At 43.4% G+C, this 21,492-nt stretch overlaps 1 protein-coding gene across 1 annotated transcript; it reads left to right on the top strand.

The window, feature by feature from the left end:
- Positions 1 to 501: 501 nt before the first annotated feature.
- LOC308457348 (cystine/glutamate transporter-like) lies at positions 502 to 21,232 on the top strand. The gene is made up of 12 exons (XM_080971102.1): positions 502 to 993; positions 2,833 to 2,959; positions 5,067 to 5,182; positions 7,649 to 7,774; positions 10,172 to 10,271; positions 10,760 to 10,804; positions 12,322 to 12,445; positions 13,682 to 13,785; positions 14,518 to 14,614; positions 15,775 to 15,924; positions 18,390 to 18,567; positions 19,544 to 21,232. Exons 1-12 carry the CDS (start codon positions 780 to 782, stop codon positions 19,606 to 19,608), a joined length of 1,446 nt encoding a protein of 481 aa, XP_080827228.1. The 5' UTR covers positions 502 to 779; the 3' UTR covers positions 19,609 to 21,232.
- The last annotated feature ends 260 nt before the right edge of the window (positions 21,233 to 21,492 follow it).

The raw sequence follows: 21,492 nt of genomic DNA, 5'->3' as shown, positions 1-21,492 counted from the left end.
GTCCTGGGTTGCCCAGATGAAAACATCCCCCTCTCAGCCTTGCTGATGTGGTCCAAAGGAAAGCAGAGTAATGTGTTTGACACCAGCTTAGCTGCAGGAGTTGCCAGAAGGAGGCCTACAAGGCGCCATCTTAGGGACTCTGTTCTGGATTTGTGTAGGGTTTACTCCTTAGCCTTCTCCTCAAGATATCCTGGAAAGCAGAGGGGGTTTAGGATCACAGTTTTCTTTCTCCTAGATGGACTCCCTTCCGAGGTTGACAAACCCATCTGCCCCTCGCTTCCCTCTGCAGCACATGCAGAAACCACCTTTTTGGCCATTGGGCCCACCGTTGGTTGACATTTCTTCCTTAAAAAGCTCACGTCATCCACCAGACATGGAGACAATATCCATGGTTAGGACTGGAGCTTGTACATACTGTTAAACCAAGTGGAGCACATCCTGATCAAAAACAAACTGTTTGTGTGAAAAGCCAGGAATTGGACTTGCACCACGCCACGTATTACTAGCTGTGGACAAAGCCCTGCAGCAGACTTCCGTTTCGTGGGATTTGGGCACCCGTTTCCCCTCCCACCTGATATTTTTGTTTAAATATTTGTTTACTTCATGCTCCTGTTATTCCAAAGTCTTCCCAGACAACCTGTACTCTGCCTGCTAAGCAAAGAGAGAGCGAGAGACTGAATGAGAAGAGAACTGAGCCGCGACGCAGGGGTCCGGAAAGGAACTCAAGTTGTGCTTCATACGGGGACTTCCTGTGGTTCAGCAGGGACACAGAATAAGGCATGGGAGTTTGCAGGAGAAGCAAAGCACCGGCAGAGGTGAAGGAGGCCGTTTTCCTCAGGAGGAAGATCACCCTCACCCGCGTCATTGCCTTGGGGGTGGGCACCATGGTGGGCAGCGGCATCTTCATTTCCCCCAAAGGAGTCTTGCAAAACTCAGGCAACGTGGGGGTCTCCTTACTGGTGTGGCTGGCTTGTGGGATCCTATCACTATTTGGTGAGTTGTTTGGCTGCTTGGTGGTTTAATTTCCTTTTTCACATACACCCTCATGTGATAGACAAAAATCCCATGACTGCAATCATGGAGCAGGAATTCTAACAATCATAAAGGGGGAAAGCCTCCTCTCCCACCCCAGCGTGTGGCAATTGCGGTATAACAACTTAGGGTGTGTCCTCTTGGGGATGATGGAACCTCAAAATGGGCTTCTGTGGAGGACAGTGGGAGAATCATACACACACACCCCAATATTAAATTCAGTTCTCCACATTTCCACATCAGTTTGTGATTTATTTATTTTTTAAAATAGTCCTCATGAAATTTCATCCACATTTTAGTGTGAAATTTTCCTTAATATACACAATTCTGTATGCAATGTTGTGCAATGCACATATTTTTTGGGCAAAGCATATTTTATTATGTATATTTCCCCTAATACAATGCACTTTTGTATGCTATTTCCACAAATATATCCATTTTTGTGCACACTTTACCTTAGTATATGCATTTTTTGTACGCATTACTTGACTGGAGAATTGCATTATTGCTGTTACTATTACTATTATTACTATTACTATTAAATGTCTGGATGGAGGATAGCCTGGTTTCAGTTGTCAATACTCTGGCAACCTCCAGGTTAGACTACTGCAATGTGTTGTGTGTGGGGCTGCCTTTGAAGATGGTTCAGAAACTACAACTAGTGCAAAATGCAGAAGCTCAATTGTTAACAGGCTCAAGACGGCATGAACATATAACACTGGATCTGGCCTGACCACAAAGGCTGCCAATTTGTACTGGGTTCATTTCAAAGTGCTGGTTTTTTATGGCTTGGGACCTCTAAAGGACCACCTGCCCGCATAGGAACCGAACCCTGAGATCATCATCTGAGGCTCTTCTTTGAGTCACAAGAAGAGAACGAGCTTCTTCTGAAGTAGCTCCCCATCTATGCAACTCTCTCCCATGGAAGGCCCGACTGGTATGAATGAACTTTGTCAACATTTTGGTACCAAGCAAAGATGTTGATTTTCCCGGGCATTTGGGTAGCACCAGTGATTGGATGTGTTTACGTTGATTATATTTTTAATATGCTTATGTATTTTCTACCATACTTTATTCTTGCAATTGGTTTGGAACTGTCTGTTGTGGGAAGGTTACACGCTAGAACTCGGTTTGCCTTTTACCCGGTTTGCCTTTTCGTATTAATCTTTTTGTTCTCATTATATTTTTATGGGGGTTGGTTAGTTGTATTTTATAATCGCTTTTATGTTGCTAAGAAACATGTTTTTTTTTTCCTTTTAATAAAAAAGTGGGCTAGAAATTTATTGGAGAGAGGCCCATGTGCAGAGGCAGATTTAGGGGAGTGTGACTGGTTCAGTCGTACTGCATGCAGAACCTCGGGGGGCCCTACAGAAAAGTGGGGGATGCTCAATATTGGTGTTGTCCAGGATGCTGCTGAAATTTGAGATCCTGAAGTCCTCCACTGCCATCTGGGGAGGTTTGAATCCCAGTTTGGCCATGCAGCCACTGGGTGACAGTGGGACATTCATCATCTATCAACCCAACCAGGATTATTGTGAAGATAAAAAGTGGGGGCTCCTTTGAATGAGAACCGGACAAAAGAATGGAAATTACCATTACTACTACTACTACTACTGATGATGATGATGATTATGCATCTCAGTTCTAAATATCCTTCCATTGGTACCAGTCCAACTTATTTTAGTCCAACTGAATTTCATATCAATGTGCTTAGAATTAGGGATATTACTCATCAGATAAGGGTGATGGTGATGATAAGAAATGCACACAGGGTTTACATTTTAAACATTTTCTTTCTAGGAGCCCTGTCCTATGCAGATCTTGGAACATGTATCACCAAATCCGGCGGTCATTACATTTACCTGCTAGAGACACTTGGGCCACTGCCTGCTTTTCTAAGATTATGGGCGGAATTTGTTATGATCCGGTAAGGGCAGCCTCAACTTCCCATTGTTGTGTGAGAAGGGGGAGGTTCTCCGGAGAGACGGAGGGGGTTTTACTGGGAGTTTTGTGTCTCTTTAAATCTCTCAACAGGGGCACTGTTCCAGCTGTGTTTTTAAAAGCAGCCAGCTGGTGGATGCAGCACCACTGAGATCTAACAAATGGCTGCAAAGACGTTAAGAGGGAGGGGAGAGGGAAAGGAATCTAAGAAAGAGATGGGGGGGGGGAGAGAATGAATGAAATAATAGAGAAAGCCCTATGGGAGAATAAAAACAACACACACACACAAACATGCACACACAGCCTTTCTTTCAGTCATGACATGAGATAGATGAATATTTTCTTCCAGTAAGAAGACCACCACTGTACTTTTTTGCAGCAGCCACAACAAAAGGTCTTGTTCTATAGAAATCAGTTTGATATATGATCTGCCCCTCCACCAATACCAGATAGCTACTAGATAAACAGAGCCGTCTGCCGCAGAACATCTGGGAGCTGCTTTCCCTGAGGAGAGGGATCTCACCGCTTGCAGCAGCAGGACAGAGCAATGCAAACACATGGGCCCACTACCCTATTTCAGTGCAAATACAAGAATACACACACACACACTCATCGACCACCCCACCAAGGTCAGGCCCATCCGTTCAAAGCTTGTTCCCTTTTGTGTTTGTTTTGCGTGTGTTGTCACAAATGCTGCAGAATTTAGAGGAGAAAGCGGGGTTGGGAGCTGGGGAAATCATTCTACCTCATACCAGAGGGGGAGTTGATGGAGCCTATTGTAAAAGACTGGCCAATGGCCATCAAAAGGCTTTGAAAACAATCCTAGCGGGATGTTGGTGAGGCTCTGATCACCACATTTCAAGGCCTTTTGCTCCATCCCGTGCATTTCCCCTGTCTACCCAGGACTGTATGAAGAACCAAGCTGAAAGCTCCCCAGTGAATACTATGGGCCAAATGTAGAACGGAGAAATGAAACCCAACCCCTTACCACTTGGAGTGGGGCTTCATTTCCCATCACTTTTCAGAGCAGTGCAAAATCCACTGTCAGGATTGGGGGCAGCACACCATCAACAAACACAACAAGTATCTTCCCCGCCCCCCATGGTGGGCAGCAGCACCAGGGCATTCTTTCATCAGCCTCACCAGCCTTTTGCTTTTCCCATAATACCATGGGGCATCTCGGGCATACTGAGGAAAAACCTGGGTTCTTATTTTGGTGGTTGGACCACCATTCTCTCCCCTGGTCTCCAAAGCAACATTAGTTCAACAGTTCAAATGAAATGGTGGCGGGCTATTGAAAGAAAATGGTTTTGGTCTATGGTTTGCCCTGAAATCAGAATCCCTAACCATGGCTGGGGTCCTGGCCTGAGGGCAACCTGTGGCCTGTCTGATTTGGATAAGATTGCATTATTATTATTTTTGTTTCCTGCAGTTTAGAAATGAAAGACTGTAATTGCCTACCCTTGCACTTGGCAGAAAGGGAGTCTCACAGCTTCTCATTCGGATCCTGGAATTGTAGAGTTGGAGAGGGACCAATGGTCATCTAGTCCAACCTCCTGCAAGGCAGGAATCACAGCGAAACAATCCCAGACAGATGGCTATCCAACCTCCTTCCATGAAGGAGAGTCCACCACATTCTGAGGTACAGTGGTACCTCAAGTTACAGACGCTTCAGGTTACAGACTCCGCTAACCCAGAAATAGTACCTCGGGTTAAGAACTTTACCTCAGGATGAGAACAGAAATCGTGCGGCGGCAGCGGGAGGCCCCATTAGCTAAAGTGGTACCTCAGGTTAAGAACAGTTTCAGGTTAAGAACGGACCTCCAGAACAAATTACAGTAAGTTATTAACCTGAGGTACCACTGTAGTCATTCCCCTATCAGACAGCTCTTAATGTCAGAAAGTTTGTCAGAAATTTCTTCACAGTCCTCAGTCCATGCTTTGGAAGAATGTCTGAATGTCTTCATTTGTGGTTGTTTTAGAAGAGCAGACATCAACAGGAGCAGACAGAAAACATAGGTGAGAGGGAGACAAAGTTGCCAGAGAAAAGACCAAAATAAAATAAATGTTTTTGCCATTGTTTCATTTTCCAGACCTGCAAATATGGCTGTGGTGTCCTTGGCATTTGGTCGGTACTTAATCGAGCCTTTCTTCGCCCCATGTAACGTCCCTCCTTTGGCTGTGAAACTGATCACCACCACAGGAATCAGTGAGTACCAAAGAGAACTAAATATATAAGGTTGCAAGTTAATCCTAAATGATGATGTTGTTGTTGTTTAGTCGTTTAGTCGTGTCCGACTCTTCGTGACCCCATGGACCAGAGCACGCCAGGCACTCCTGTCTTCCACTGCCTCCCGCAGTTTAGTCAACCACATGCTGGTAGCTTCGAGAACACTGTCCAACCATCTCGTCCTCTGTCGTCCCCTTCTCCTTGTGCCCTCCATCTTTCCCAACATCAGGGTCTTTTCCAGGGAGTCTTCTCTTCTCATGAGGTGGCCAAAGTATTGGACCCTCAGCTTCAGGATCTGTCCTTCCAGTGACCACTCAGGGCTGATTTCCTTCAGAATGGATAGGTTTGATCTTCTTGCAGTCCATGGGACTCTTAAGAGTCTTCTCCAGCACCATAATTCAAAAGCATCAATTCTTTGGTGATCAGCCTTCTTTATGGTCCAGCTCTCACTTCCATACATCACTACTGGGAAAACCATAGCTTTAACTATACGGACCTTTGTTGGCAAGGTGATGTCTCTGCTTTTTAAGATGCTGTCTAGGTTTCCTAAATGTACCTGCCAAATATTACTACATTTCTCACTGCCTCTTGTACATTTGCAGATATTTCCACAGCAAAATATCATAAATGTGCCGAGAAAGTTCACAAATAAAGCAAATCTTCATAGCTTATAATACTTGTTTTTATTATGGGTCAAGAATCCTTCCCTAAATGTTTGTAAGAGATAATGAGATATATTTTTAATACCCTCACTTTTGCATCTCCACAATTGGCATTTATCAGACTGTGCTGCTGAGGCCAGTACCAATAATAATAATAATAATAATAATAATAATAATAATAATTTGATTGATTTTACCCTGCCCATCACTTGGTTGCCCCAGCCACTCTGGGCTTCTTCCAACAGAATATAAAAAAAACACAATGAAACATCAGACATTAAAACCTTCATGCACTATGGTTGGTGCATTCTCAGAGCTTGATTGCTTTAACCCAGCAGTAGCCAACACAGTGCCCTCCAGATGCCACTGGACTCCCACCAGCCCCTGCCAGCATGGCCAATACTCAGGGATGATGGGAGTTGTAGTCTCTCAAACTTCTAGAAGGCACCACATCAGCTGGCTACCCCCACTTTAATCCCTTACTTAGCCTCATTGAGAAACTGCCTTTCATTCCCAATAGCTGCATCTCAGTTCACTCTTAGTAGTCCATATGTTGTTGGACTACAGTTCCCATCATCCATTCCCATTAGCCATGCTGACTAGGGTGGCTGGGAATCGGGATCCAGAATGTTTGGAGGGCACCACATTTGCTACTCCTGCTCTATACTAAGAAAAGAGGTTCCCAGTGCCGTATGATAAGTTCTCCTCAATTCACAATCCTAACCTTGTCTACTCAAAAGTCATTCCTACTGAATTTAGTGGGGCTTAAACTCAGGTAAGTGGGCTTAGGATGGCAGCCTTAGTTCTCACAGGCCATCCATGAAATGCTGAGAGATTTCTTCCTGCTGTCTTTAAAAAGTTTGCTTGATATATCCAAGGCAGTTTGTAAATGAACAGAAGCTGGTTTTCTTTTTGTTTGATGCTGTCAGCCAGTTGGCAAAGGAAAGGGCTTTTCAAAACCACAGTTAAAAGCTATTTAAAAGCCAGCTAGTTAAAAAACAAAACAAAACACCACTCACTGGCAATATTTAGAAACAGCAGTGCTCTTGCATGTTTGAAAGCTTCACGCAAACAGTTGTAAACTCCTTCCTTATAGGGCTCCTCGGCCTTTACGCTACGTGACCAGCAGAAATGCAGGTGCAGCTTTGCTTTATTTATTTTTTAAAAATATTGAGAGGCTGCTGTCTCATTTTTAAAAATATCAGAGCAATTTAAAACAAAAATACCCAAAACCATACAGTAAAAACTCTCTCTCTCTCTCTCTCTCTCTCTCTCTCTCTCTTCTGTGTCTGTGTGTGTTGTTGAAAATAGACATTGATTAGCCATTGTGGAAAGATGTATTCTTAATTGCCTGCACAGGTCTGGCAGAATTTAAGAGTTTTCAGCAGGCATTTAAAAGTTGGCACAGAAGGCACCTGCTGCAGAGATCCGGCAACAGGGATTTATTGACATTTCTGCCAGTCATGCTGGAGTCCTATCAGAAAGCCCCATCAAGCTTGTGGGGTTTTTTCTAATGATCAGCACTTTTAGTAAGTAAGCTTGCTGGAGAAGCAGTATTTCCATCTCCATGGGCTGTTATGACACAGAAGCATTTCTGGTTCTGTTTTTTTAATGTCAGCAAAAAGTCAACACTCGCTAGCTGTTCCAAAAGCACAAGCATCGCAGTCGCAGCCATTCATGGTGATTTCTCTCTCCTCCTTTTTCTTTCTTTCTTTTTCCTAAAAAATATTTATGCGTTTTCCATTTTTCTATTTACACGTCACATCTCTCTCCTCCTTTCCAGCCCTAGTCATAGTCCTCAACTGCTGGAGTGTGAGCTGGTCTGCCAACATACAGACATTCCTCACAGCCCTCAAGATGGTCACGGTTGGTCTGATCATCGTTCCTGGGATGATGGCTCTGGGAAATGGTAAGACTGGCCAGAACCCTCCTACATGGCGTGAAATGAGAAAGGGGCATCAGAAGGGGCGGAAACCGGCAGTGGCAAAGAAATAGGAAAGATGGAGGTGGTGAGAGAGACTTGCTAGGAAACAACAGTAGGTTTGATAACAGAATTCTGTGTGGGATAGGGACACTGGTGGCACTGTGGTCTAAACCACTGAGCCTCTTGGGCTTGCCTATCAGAAGGTTGGTGGTTCGAATCCCCAAGACTGGGTGAGCTCCCATTGCTCTGTCTCAGCTTCTGCCAACCTAGCAGTTTGAAAGCACACCAGTGCAAGCAGATAAATAGGTACCACTGCAGCAGGAAGGTAAACGGCACTTCCGTGCACTCTGGTTTCTGTCACGGTGTCCCATTGCACCAGAAGCAGTTTAGTCATGCTGGCCACATGACCCAGAAAGCTGTCTGTGGACAAACGCCAGTTCCCTCGGCCTGAAAAGCGAGATGAGCACTACAACCCCATAGTCGCCTTTGACTGGATGGAACCGTCCAGGGGTCCTTTACCTTTTTTTCTGTGTGGGGTACTTTTCCAGACTCATAGAATTGTAGAGTTGGAAGGGACCAACTCTAGTTCAACCTCCTGCAACGCAGGAATTTTGCCCAATGTGGGGCTCAAACTCACCACCCTGAGATTAAGAGTCTCATGCTCTACCAACTGAGCTATCCCACTTGAGCCCCAGGTAGCTTTTACGCATCCATGGTTCTACTGAGGGCCAAGCTCTACATACAGCCTACAAAGTAGGCACTCTGCTCCCTTTCTCACCCCAGGATACAGAAGTGATCTCAGGCCTAGGTGGCGGATGTGGTCTTTCAGGCATCTCTAGTAAGCCCCTGGGACTCTTCCTAGGCCAAGGGTGGGGAATCGTTTTATCTCTGCAAGCCAACTTTGACAGGTGGGGTAACGCACCTGCCTATCGAGCGACATTCCCTAGGCCATGCCCCTGCCCTTGGCTGCGTGGGGTGCATCATTCAGACGGTGCCTCTTGCAGGCCTGGCTGATGAGATGTGTGCCTGTGCCTCTGATTTATACTGTAGAAGAATGAGCATCACATCCATTTCTCCACTCCCTTTGGCCTCTGGCCCCATGCACCCCAGGCCTGTGGCCCCTGGAAAAGTCCCCACAAGGGAAAGTAACCTTTAAGCTGAAAAAGGGCTCCCTGTTCATGTCAAGGTGTGAAGTTTTATGTGTGCAGAAACTGCCAGTAAAAGCTGGAATATGCTAGAACAGTGGTTTTCAACCAGTGTTCAGTGGCACCCTGGGGTGGCTTGAATGGTGGTCAGGGGTGCCGCAGGCAACACTGGCCTCTGTCCCTCTTTCCTTCCCTCTCTCCTCTGAGGCCCTCTCCTGTCTCTGCCTCCCATAGGCTTGCACAGATGTTTGTTGCAGCAGCTCTGACCACAAACTCCCCAGGCAAATGGTGTCTCTGGGGCTGGCCAGGGGGTGCTTTCCAGGCCCCTATGGGGCAGTGTGAGGAGGCATCTCTCTTTGGGGCAGGGTGGGTAGCTCAAAGACCAGGGACAGCAGCTGCGGCTGCCCAGAGGATTCCCAAGGAGAGGAGGCTGAGGGAACACTGCACAAGGGAGGGCGTTTGAAAAAGGCAAATGGTGATATAACTGGGCTCCTGAGCCCCACTGGGGTGCCGCAGAAAGAATGTAGTTGGTCAAGGGAACTGCAGACTCAGACAGGTTGAAAACCTCTCTGCTAGAACATTCTAGCGGGTCTTCAACTTTTCAAAGTGCTCGAAGCGCAGCTGTTGTTTTTCATGCTGTGTGTCTTAGATTAGTTCCAAGGCCATTCAGTGAGCAGTTTCTTCTTCTGACTTCTATGCTTTACTTTCATTTTGCATTTTATATTCGTGTGGTGTAATTTTTCTGCTGAAACTGGTTTTGCTCTAAATGAGCTGAGCTTTGCCTTGCTAGGGAGCTAGCAACAAACTGCACAATTTATGCCTTAGTATATCTCTCCTTAAAGAATTTTTTCCTGCTGTCTGTGTATTTTATTTTATTTTTTGAATCCATGCACCTGCCAAGGTTCTTCTACTCTGCTAATCAAACAATGTCCGGGCGTGTTCCAGGTCTTGGTTCCCAACAGTTCACCCATAGTAGCCAGTTGAAGCCCTAAGGCAGAGAAGATGCATCCACAGCATCTGTAGATACCTTGGGTACCATTTCTCCCCCACTACAGCTCCATGCTGGAGGAGTCTGCACCTGTTGAACTTCTGCATGTTTTGCAGAAACAGCAACAACGATACATGGCCTGATCCAGCCAGTTCTCCTTATGCTCTTATCTGGCTGGGCACAATGGAAAATGCTTCTGATCTAGGATGGTGTCCGCTGATGTATATTCCTGTTCTCATTGTTTTTCAGGCCACTATGAAAATTTCCAGGACAGCTTTAACACAACTTCGCTGACACTCGAAAAGCTGCCTCTTGCTTTTTACTCTGGGATGTTTGCCTATGGAGGCTGGTAAGCCTTTGAAATTCTAACAGAGCTTTCTACTGTTTGCTCAAATGTCAGAAAGAAAATGCAAATTAAGCAATAAATAAATCAATCTGTACTTTACTCCAGTGCTGGTACAATCCTGGATTGCAGATAATATTTATCTATCTAGTCTGCACCAAATATCTGTTGTAGGCTTGGGATATAACTCACAGTGTCATCTCCCTTTGTTCATTTCTTTTGTGAATTACTGAGGTGATCGTGCTTCACAGCTCATTCCCTTTGGTAATTTTGATGCTGTTTTGTAAGATTCCATAGCTGTTTTCAAAAAGTCTGTTGTGCATTTTTATCTATCTATTGTTATTACAGACATACAATATATGTATACATGGAAAGAAAAATACTTTCGCAAAGTGAAGTTAATATAGCAGGATTCGTTATTACTGGGGTTGGGGGGGGGTTAAAAAAGAAAACACACATATGTTGACCTTGTGACACTTGATTTCTTATTTCAGGTTCTATATAAGCTTTGTAACAGAGGAAATTGTAAATCCAAAACGGTGAGCAAACGGGGGGTGGATGGGTTCCGTTCTTTTCCGGTGTATGAAACATGTGTTTCCAAAATAATTGAGAGCATCTGAGGGAGAAGCAGACCAACAGAGCAAATGTTAGGAGGCAGAGTCTCTTTAGCAATGCCCCAAAGAGGAGAATCCAATCAGAGTTGACCTCAGGAAGAGTTTAGAAAAGACTGAGTAAACTGGCATGAGAAGATCTTGCTGAAACAGGCCAAAACCCCATCTAGTTCAGCCTCATGTTCTCACAGCAACCAACCAGATGCCAATGGGGAATCTCCTGTCTGAAATCCTGGGAAGTTGCTGCCAGTCTGTGTAGCTAATACTCTGCTAGAGGGGTCAATAGTCTGACTCAGTATAAGGCAGCTTCCGATGTTCCTGTCCATTCAAAGAAGCAGTAGCACAGATGTCAGCTGCAACATCCACCAATTCAGCTAAAGCTAAAGGTCAGGGAAAGTCTTAGCAAGCAGGTGAGTTTTCAGTAAACATCAGAAGCATCCACCATTCAGTGCCTCCTGAATCACAGACAGTGGGAGCCCCACTTCCGTCCGGCTTTCAGATTAAGCAATGCAGGTTGTGTCAGTATCGGCAAAATCTCCACAGTAGATCTCAGTGATCACCTGAGTCTGTACAGAGGGAAATGGTCAGCCAGCCCTGAGTTGCTCCAGCTTTATACATTAGCAACACCTGGATCGCTAGTTAACCGTCAGTGCAGTTCCTTCAACAGCCATGTTCAATACATGAGGCAGTTTGGATAAAAAGAGGGGGAGGGGCTTGTTAGGGTTTGCTATTCTTTTTTTAGAGTTTGTTATTTTCTTTATTATGTTTCTATATGTGCTGGAAGCCGCCCAGAGTAGCTGGGGAAATCCAGGTAGCAAAAAAAAAAGTTTTTGAAAATATATATAATAGACTCAGAGGTGGGAGCAAACACGAAAGGGAACTCCTTCTCATTTGAATGGGAAAGGATGAAGTTGGTTCTCATCAGAGAGTAGGAGTAATAATAATAATAATAATAATAATAATAATAATAAGTGAGACACTCCCTGCATCTTCCTAACTAACCTCAAGGACAGAGTGACCCACAGTACATGAATCACAGTGGCTAAGCTATCGCTATCTTGAAAAAGACATATTTATACATACAGATACATAAAGAAATATGATGCAAGCAACACATAGCCATCTAGCATATACAGGGATCAGGGAGGTCATCAGGCTCCCCAAAGTAGCCTGTTCCTTGAGAAGAGATATTCAAGTGTCCCTGTTTTCATCTCTACATCTTTGGCAGGTCTTGTCATATTTGGCTCTAGCTTACAGGATAGAAAATGTGGGGTGGGAAGAGAGAAGGCACCTTGAAATGTGGACCAAATAAAATTCCTGACTGTCTTTATTTTCCTATTTTTGCAAATGCCTTCTACATTATTGAAGGTGGGTGACCACAGGGTCAAGGGAAATCTGTCTCTAAAATGGAACTGTGTATAAGAGAGGCTGTTTTTCTTCTTCAGGAATATCCCACTCGCTGTAATAGTGTCCTTGGCCGTTGTTACAGGGTGTTACATCCTTACCAATGTGTCTTACTACGCAGTCCTGACACCACATGAGATTCTCAACTCTGACGCAGTAGCTGTGGTGAGTGTGGCAACTTGTGTGCTATCTGTATTTTTAGACCAATGTTACCAGGGGGGCAGAGGAGAAGGGAGATGGTCTAGAAGGCCTATTGGACATAAATTTAAGCAACAGATTGTAAATTCCTAGGGCAGACATCTGTTTCCATGAGCAGTGAAGAGGAAACATACATGCTTTGCTAAACAACATTTGTTTGAGGAAGAATCTTTAAATTGTGCACCTATAAATGAGCAAACCAGACAGAATACAGAGTACTCCTAGATTTTTTATTCTCTCCAGATCAGTATACGGTACCTTTATTCAGCATAAAGCAGCAATTTATGTATTGTCCTTCAACTGTCTGGACACAAATTTGGGTAGGCCTTTTCGGCTGATGTGCTGACCTCTTCTAGTTTTGACTTATTTCACAGGTGGCCTCTGCTGGCCGCAGGGCTGTGACAGCTTTCAAATGTTTTGCACTGTCTAGTGACATGCACAACTACCGTACCTTCCTGTTGGACAGAAGTTGTGTATTCAATGCAATGAGCGCCTGGCTCCCCGAGAACGACTTTTGTCATTTGTCACTTTTGTCATATATATTTCTCTCTCCCACCCTGGGCTGGCCCAGTTTTTGCTTTTTTATTTATTTGCTGATGTTGTTGACATCTGTCTGTCTCTGGAGACAATGGAGGTGTGCACTTTGGGGGTGAGGTCAAACTGCTGGAGAGTTAAAGCGCCGTCTGCGGCTGCTTTGGGACTGATATGATAGAGACATGTTTTGTTGCAGCAGGGGCAGGCGAAGGCATACAGTTGTTCTGCTGCAGATGCAGTGTGTGTTCTCTGTGCTCCTTCCAGCGGTCATTCCTCCTCTGGTCACTGCTGTGGATACACAACCTGTCTGTCTCCAGGCGCTGCAGTCATCTGCAAGGGATTCCCACACAGCAGGGTTGATATTGCCAGCCAGTATCCCTCCTTTTCCTCCCAGAAGCTCAAGTGGCCTAGATTGTTCTCCAGCTCCTTATTTAACCGCCGCAACAACCCTGTGAGGTAGATTAGGGTGAGAGGCAGCGACTGGCTCACATGGCTCACTGTGAATTTGAACTGTAGTTTCCCAGGCTCTAGTCAGACATTCTAACCACTACACTACACTGCCTTTGTTTACTGTATGACATAATGGAAGGTTCTACAGAATTCAAAGAATGGTACCCTATGATACTGTTGGTTGGCCTTACTGATAAGGCTGTCTTGGTTTTCTTCCAGAGTTTTGCTGATAAAGCTTTCAAGAGCATTTCCTCTGTGATTCCAATACTTGTAGCTCTCTCATGTTTTGGTGCTTTGAATGGAGGAATCTTTGCTGCTTCAAGGTAAGGGCTTGCCCATTTCAAAGCAAATGTCCTTGTTACAAGAAACTGTTCAAAGTTCCTTATCTTGTCAGTGTCTCCCTTCTACCAAAATGCTAGTTTAGGGATTAATACAGAAAGCAGCCATTTCCCCCCAAAATCTGCCTTTTGTACAGAAATTCCAGTTCTTATCTCCATTTCACAAACCTATGTAGAAATAATTTCCAAATGCTGGGAAGTTGTGGCTAAAGAAACACAGCACAAACCTAGGCTATAAGAAAAATATTTTTCCTCACACCTTAGGAATAATGCCTATATAGAAAGGGGGAAAAGTCAAGTGCATTGGTATAGTTTAAAGAGCATTTGTTCCCCGACGTGACAAATTGAACTCAGCATAATTCACTTCAATAACGACAGCCATTTTTTGCGAGCTGATATTTCACAAAGAACTTTTCTTAAAAAACCAGTCAGTGGACAGCGAGTGGTGGAAGCTAGAGAACAAGTTTGAATAACGCTTACATTTCAGTGATAGGAATATAAATAAAAACGAAGTCTTCTCCAAATTTACCAGGTGCAATGCTGCTGTTGTGGGGTTCTCTTTTCCTAGAGTATGTGATATCCCTAACACTTTATGATTTCTAAGGGGGGGAAAGAAATGTTTTCTTTTAACGAAAGGAGTGTTTAACAAACCTCCAGTAAGCATAGCAAAAAAAGGGAGTGGAATTCAATGTGTGATCAACTGGTTTTCTTCCACAGGATGTTGTTTGCAGCTGCCCGGGAAGGACAGTGGCCAGCTCTCTTTTCAATGATACACCTTGAAAGACACACTCCTCTTCCAGCCTTGATACTAATGGTAAGAGCTTAAAGGTTTGCTTTAGTGTGTGGTTGGACATAAAATGCAGTGTATGGGCCTGGGGGGGATTTTGCCCCTGGAAGGCTGATGATGTGTAATTTGAAAGGGGGGAGAATTAAATGTATTAGGCATGTTTCTTAAATGATAGGCAGTGTCAGGCACTGCATGTACACAAAGTCCATAAAGGTAGAACGTTCTCAGTTTCCATGTTTGAAACAAATTGGCCATACCATATTAAGACCCTGGTTTTAGCCTCCATCTTTGGGCAGGTAACGCTTTATCGCATCCTTGGCGTACTTAAAGGATGCTTGTTAGCTACTGAAAGAAGACAGATGGATAAATGAATTGTCACTATATTTTCAATAAGAATGCCTGAGTTTAGCTGGGGTCATTTTATATTGTTCTGAAGTGTTACATTTCTATTTTAGGGTTGCCATATTTCAAAAAGTAAAATTCCTGATACCTTCAAAGTTGTTGAGCTTTTAGGAAACCACCCAAAACTGAAGAACTTCCCTTCAGAAGAGCTTTTTTGGGAAGCCTGACCCCAAAATATTGATTTTGAGCTTTTTGAGCTATTTCAGTTGCTTTTTCCATTCCATTGCAATACATCTGGGTTTTCCCTGACAAAGTCCCCCCCCAAGCCATTTTTACACCTGAAAAACCAGGACATGTCAGGAATTTTCCTGACATGTGGCAAGCCTAGTCTATTTGTATTTTGTATTTGTATCTTTTTGCTTCATAAGACTGATTGATACTTTTAAACGTGTTTGTGGGAGGAGGGGGTTATTGTGTTGTTGCTTTTGTTTTAACTATTTAAAGAAACACTGCCAAGTTTGAGAAGCACTGCCTTAAGGTATCTGGGGTTTAGGGTTTTGAATATTAACACAAGACCCTTGAACCTGGGCTGGTAGCATGTGGGCAGCTGGTGTGGATGTTTCAACAGACATGTTACAGGCTGTCGGCCATCAGCAATTTTGTACTAGTTGGGAGTTTCAGGGCCAAGTCCACCATCAGGTTTCATCAACTGAAAACGTTCCCATAATTCTGCTCAGTAATAATGGACAGTAATTAGTCACAAGGAAAACCTAAAAGGAGCTTGGAAAAGTGGTTTTGTATTCTACTGACATATTTCCAACACTGCCATTTTTCTCCATCTGCAGTTGCCATTGATCTACTTGATGGTGTCCATTGGTGACCTCTATGGGCTGTTGAACTTCTATAGCTTTTCACGCTGGTTCTTCATAGGACTTGCCACCCTGGGGCTCATGATACATCGTTATCGGCATCCAGAACTGCCAAGACCCTTTAAGGTAAGAAGACTAAAGATAGTGGATACAGGGAAGGGTAAATCTGCGCTTCTATCTTTTACCTAGCTAAAGAGCACAAAAATCCAAACATATTGGCCCAGCTCAAAAATAATGCTCAAGTGGTTTGTTGCTCTCACCCTGTAAGATCTCAAATGTATACTGAAACCATGGTTTTATCTGCCAGACTAAGCCTTGACCCCAGGGAGGATTACCCGATACAAGACCCATTTTTCATCTTGTAAGCAGAGATGGGGAAACTGCCTTAACCACAATTTGCTTAATGAAGATGGGGTGCCCATGTTTTGATATCCATTTGCAGCTAATCTTTAACTACCTCTTATATGGTCAATGCTTAACCATGTATGTAATGTAATGCTTAACCATGGTTAAGGAAAGCAAGTCACAATGAAGTATGTCTGAAGCCATTATTTTATAAGCTGCTTAGGGGAATTTTATTGCTGGGCGGCCATATTGTGTTACATAAGCAGAAGCAGTGTGTGACCTTGCTCACAGGCTACTAACTGAACAAGAACGGATCCATTAGAAGTCAAAAATAGGAGAAGGGGAGAAAAATGCCATCATAACATGCCAGTATTTGGGAAGAAGCCATAAAGAAACCCTAAACCAGCTCCTTTCCCTGCACTTTATTAAAACTAGAGGATGGAGACATTGTTAAGAGCATTGTTGTTGTTTTTAAGTGCTTTGTATAGGGATGAGTTACGGTCCTTTCCATCTCTCAGATTAAATATACTACTCTTCTCCATGTTCAAAACATGTTTCTTGGGTCCTACCGCACCGGCGATGCGGGGACCCTTAAAAACCACGGCCACGGGGGCCGTGGACATGGAGACTCGGCTGGCACCGCTAGCGCCCTCCCGACTCGTGAAGGAGCCTTTTTAAAGGCTACGGATCGGGTGCCGGGGAGAAGCGTGGTGCTTTGAGTCCTCTGCTATCCCTGCTGAGCGAAGCCGCATGCCATCCGGCGGAGAGCGCTGACTTCTTCCATTGAAAATTCGGACTTCTTAACAACAACCCGTGAGTAATTTGGAAACCGGGTTCAAAAGGAGAAAAAAAAGAATTTTTTTTCGGATTGGACACGAGCGGGGGGGGGATCCAAAAAGGAAGTCAGTCCCCCTCCCTACTGTAAACCTTCCAAAACAAGGACGGGGAAACCAAGGTCCAAAAAGATTTGTATTGCTGATAAAAACTAAGAATTCCACGATGGGGAACTACAAGAACTGTGCTGGAGGAAGAATTGAGGGAGAAGGGAAACGTAACCCCCCCCCCTGGGAACCGGGGTGATTGAAGAGAGAGCCTGGTGAAAAGAGTCGGAGATTTTGACAGCTGTCAAAGTAGCTGTCAAAGTCGGAAAGCAGAGAGGATTTTATTATGAGAACTTTGCTGGTTAAATTTGTTACAATTTGCTATAACTCGTTAAAACTTGGATACAAAATGGCGAAAACATGGATAACAATCGGACTTTTGGACTAGAGAAAACAAAGTTACAACAATCCCCCTAGAGGAGTTTCGGGACATTACAAAGATGGTCGTAAGTGGAAAAATACCATTGGAATTTTACAGGACTGGTTATCTTCTGGGAAAGCTGCAAAACGGAAATAATATTTTGTCTACAGGGTGTTCAGCTAAAGGAGACAATAGAATTTTCTATTGAAGAAAGGAAGGGACTGAACGCAAGTTTTTGTTCCTGAATAACAATAATCCCTGCAGAGTTACTAAACTTCTGAATTAGAACGTTTCAGCAGCGGAACAAGAGGAAACTGGACTACAACTTGGAAAGAACAATGGGGGGAGTTTTATTAAAGATCTGAAGTTAAAATGTCTTAAAAAATAACTATAAAAAGAAAAAGCCAGCAAGGAGTTGGGGGAAATAGGTGATTTATGGACTTTAAGAATTCCAGGCGGATAACATGGTTTGGTGGTCAGGGGGAAATTAAACCGGGGACAGGGGGGGGAGAACTAAAATCCAAAGGCTTGTCAACTTTTTTTTTTTTGAATTGGCTCTTTTTCATCTATTATACTTTTTATTTCTTATTTCTTATATTTCTATTGTGTGGGGTGTCCTTATCATTAAAAAAAGGGAAATTGTGGAATGAAAATGGGGTGGGCCCTGGGGAGAGAACTTTTGTCTTTTATTAAGGGTATTGATGAGGAGTGTATAAATTTTAAATTCGAATAATGGTCTAAACAAATTAAGTTTCAATTAGAACTGAGAGCTTGTGGAGCCAACAATATGAAAGGGGAATATGGTAGGGGTGGGGGAAGGGGGGAGTCCCGGAAAGTGGATGTATGAAAATAAGGTTTCGGATGTACTTTAATCTTTACTTTCTGTATTTTTGAAAATCTTAATAAATATCATTTAAAAAAAAACAAAAAACAAAACATGTTTCTTTTTTGCATTTATGCTTCATGCAGAACTTTATTTTCTGATTTGACCCTTTTTCCTTTAGGTGCCTTTGTTTTTCCCACTAGTGTTCACAATAGCCTGTTTCTGCATCGTGGGGACATCCCTGTATTCCGATCCTGTGAACACCAGCATTGGCTGTGCTGTGACTCTGTCTGGCTTGCCCGTCTACTATCTGGTGGTGCAGAAGACTAGGATCCCAGGCTGCTTCACATCCATGTTCAGTAAGTATGGCCTCAGCTATGGTAGCTCAGAACTGTGAAAGGGAAGCTTCAAAATTAGCGTAAATGAGGCCCGATTTCACACGTGGCACATGACACTGTTTGTGGCTCACAAGCTGTCAAGAGGAGTTCTGCATCTCCAAAGAGTTGGGGACGAAGCTCCCTCTGTCCTTTTATAGACTATAGAACTCCAAATGCCAACATCTGTGCAGCAGAAACTATGCTCAGTTTAGGACGGACAACAATCATATGTGAAACTTCTCCCTGAAATTAAGCTGGTACTCCGATTATTATCATTTATTAAATTTTTATACCACCCTTCATCCAAAGATCACAGGGTGGTTTACAGTATAAAAACCACAAAAATACACACCATAACAACAAACCGCCCTGAGATCTTTGGATGCAGGATGGTATATAAAGTTAATAAATCATTGTGATAATATGCACAGTCCTCCACAGTAAATTGGGCCTGTCGCATTGGCTGTGATTGACGACTTCCCCTTGTCACACATATAAGGACCCAAAAAGCACTGTACTTGCTTTATGAAGACACGAAGAAGATACGAAGAAGATAAATCAATGCATGTATAATACTGCTTAGAGCTCAACCACAGGAAATGTTAAGAATATGTCTAGTTCGAATGAACTTGGTAGAGACTGGAGAAGAAATCTTCAGGAAGGCCTTCCTCAAGACTACTTCACAAATGTTTAGCAAGTATATATACCTATCTGTATAGTGTACGGCTCTGCCCTGTTAACTACCAAGAGGCATGCTAATAATTTTAGTTGCATGTAAACAGGAAATGAAACCAGATAGCTTCTCTCACACTTCATAGGGAATAGCAGGTTCACAATGTGGACCACGATATATCTGATGTGTGAAGCAGCCAGAGTTTTCTGTTGTCACTGAAGAACACCAAACGATGCCTCTCCCAAACTAAACTTTTCCTCTGATTTCCTTGTTGCATTTGTCTAGATTCCATCACAGTAAAATTGCAGATCCTGATGAAAGTGGTGCCCCAGGATGTCCTAACATACTGAAGAATGTGCATCCCAAGGACCTTTCAAATCTGTTCTTTGGGAGCTCCTCACACTCCAACCGTGTGGGATACGCCTCCAAGTCCACTTTTAAACAAGGGAGAAAACTGTGACAAGCCATTCTTTCCTTACCAACGATTAGCCAGAGCATTTGGATATCAGAAATTTAAAGGGTGGTCTTGTTTTGGGCAAAAAACATAACCCAGTTCTGCTTAGATCAGGAGTGGGAAGCCTCAAGTCTGTCAGGCCTTAAGACTCTTTCTAGACCACATCTCTCATCAGCCGTGCTCTCTGCATCCTCCCAGAGAGCTTTTGCCCTTGAACTACGGTCATGCCTCCTACTTGTCTGGATAGAGGTGTGAGTCTGAAGAAATCTCCGACTTTTGCATGGTTGGAATGTTAGGCCAGTATTTCAGTCTCAGTATATAGGCTAGTAGAGCAGAAAAATTGGAACAGACCAATGGTAAATCTAGTACAGGGGTTGTTAAACTGTGGTCTACAGACCACCAAGGGTCTGTGAGCTTTGTTCAGGTGGTCTGCAGTTGTTCTGTTAAAACAATGGAAAAGCATACAGCATCTAGCACACTACATTACACTTGCTACAATAGGGGGGGGGAGCGGTCTGCCAAGACCCTTGGCCGTTTTCAAGTGGAGCAAAGAATTTCCATGGAACAAAGAATTTGGGAACCACCAATAGAGTGGATACCAGACTTTATAGTATATTGAAAGCTGGTGCCCGGCTGAGGAAGCTTGCATATCTACGTGTAGAAAACCAGTGAAAATGGAAAATTCAGTATGATCTCACCTTGCTAGAGACATAGCAAAATTAACGTTGCTTAAGAACGGATTACTGGATTTTCAAGGTAATCCTTATACAGTGGATACTTTCCTGGGGTGGGTGGAACAGATAATGGGTTATTCATTTAAGGGTAGCCCTGGTTACCAGGACGGAATGATGGAAACACAGTATATTCAAGAACAAGTGACTTCACTTGGTAGAGATGTTAAGGTGCCATTTTAAGATTAGTGGACTGTACTTAAAATACATTTAACCTTCCAGGGGCTAAGTCAAGTGGTAGCTTATCTACGGTAAAAGAGCTGTGGCCAAAATGACATTTGGTAGAGCTGGTTAATTCAACACTTATAGCATGTGAAACTAAAAAGCACACAAACATTTGTGTCTAGTCCCAAATACTTGCCATTTCACCAATGACTCAATGGCCACAGAAAGTGAGGAAGTTGCTCCTCCTGGATAAGCTCTCAGATCAAATTAGTGAGTCTTACTCATCCTGAAGAATTCCTTCTAACATGGAATGCTTTTCTAGCATACAGAGAACTAAAATAATAGGCTGCAATTCTAAGACCATGTACCTGTGAGTCAAATTGAACTTAATGGAACTTACTTCAGAGTAGATGTGGTTAGGATTGCAGCCTAAAGCACAAATTACACCCTGCATTGGTGATATGAACCTTCATTTTTATTAGACACTTCATAGTGTCTAATAAGGCACTTCATATCTGGGCTGCTCCTAAATTAATAATACAGAGATATGGTGCAGGAAAGTTTATATGCATTTTGGATTACAGGATTGTAATGATTTATATATTTGTTGTGTTAAATTTGTTATTGTAAATTGTTTTAGGGATGGAAATAAAATATTCTCACTGTGTGCTGTTTTCCAGCTGTAAGGGGCATGTCATATATTGTGTACAAAATACTTGTGCACCCTTAATCCTTAGCTTTCATCCTCAGTTTTTGGTGACAAAATACTTGAGCCTAAGGTGTGTTTCCCTAATATTTTATTCCTGGAGCACACTAATTTATTCAGGATTTAAACTGGAGACAAATCACCTACTCTCAAGAATACACATTTCCTCTCTTGAGCT

Source organism: Podarcis pityusensis (assembly GCF_964106645.2).
Source record: "Podarcis pityusensis genome assembly, chromosome: 10".
NCBI lineage: Eukaryota > Metazoa > Chordata > Lepidosauria > Squamata > Lacertidae > Podarcis > Podarcis pityusensis.
Note: the sequence above shows the minus strand (reverse complement) of the source record. Positions and strands in the feature narration are given on the sequence as shown.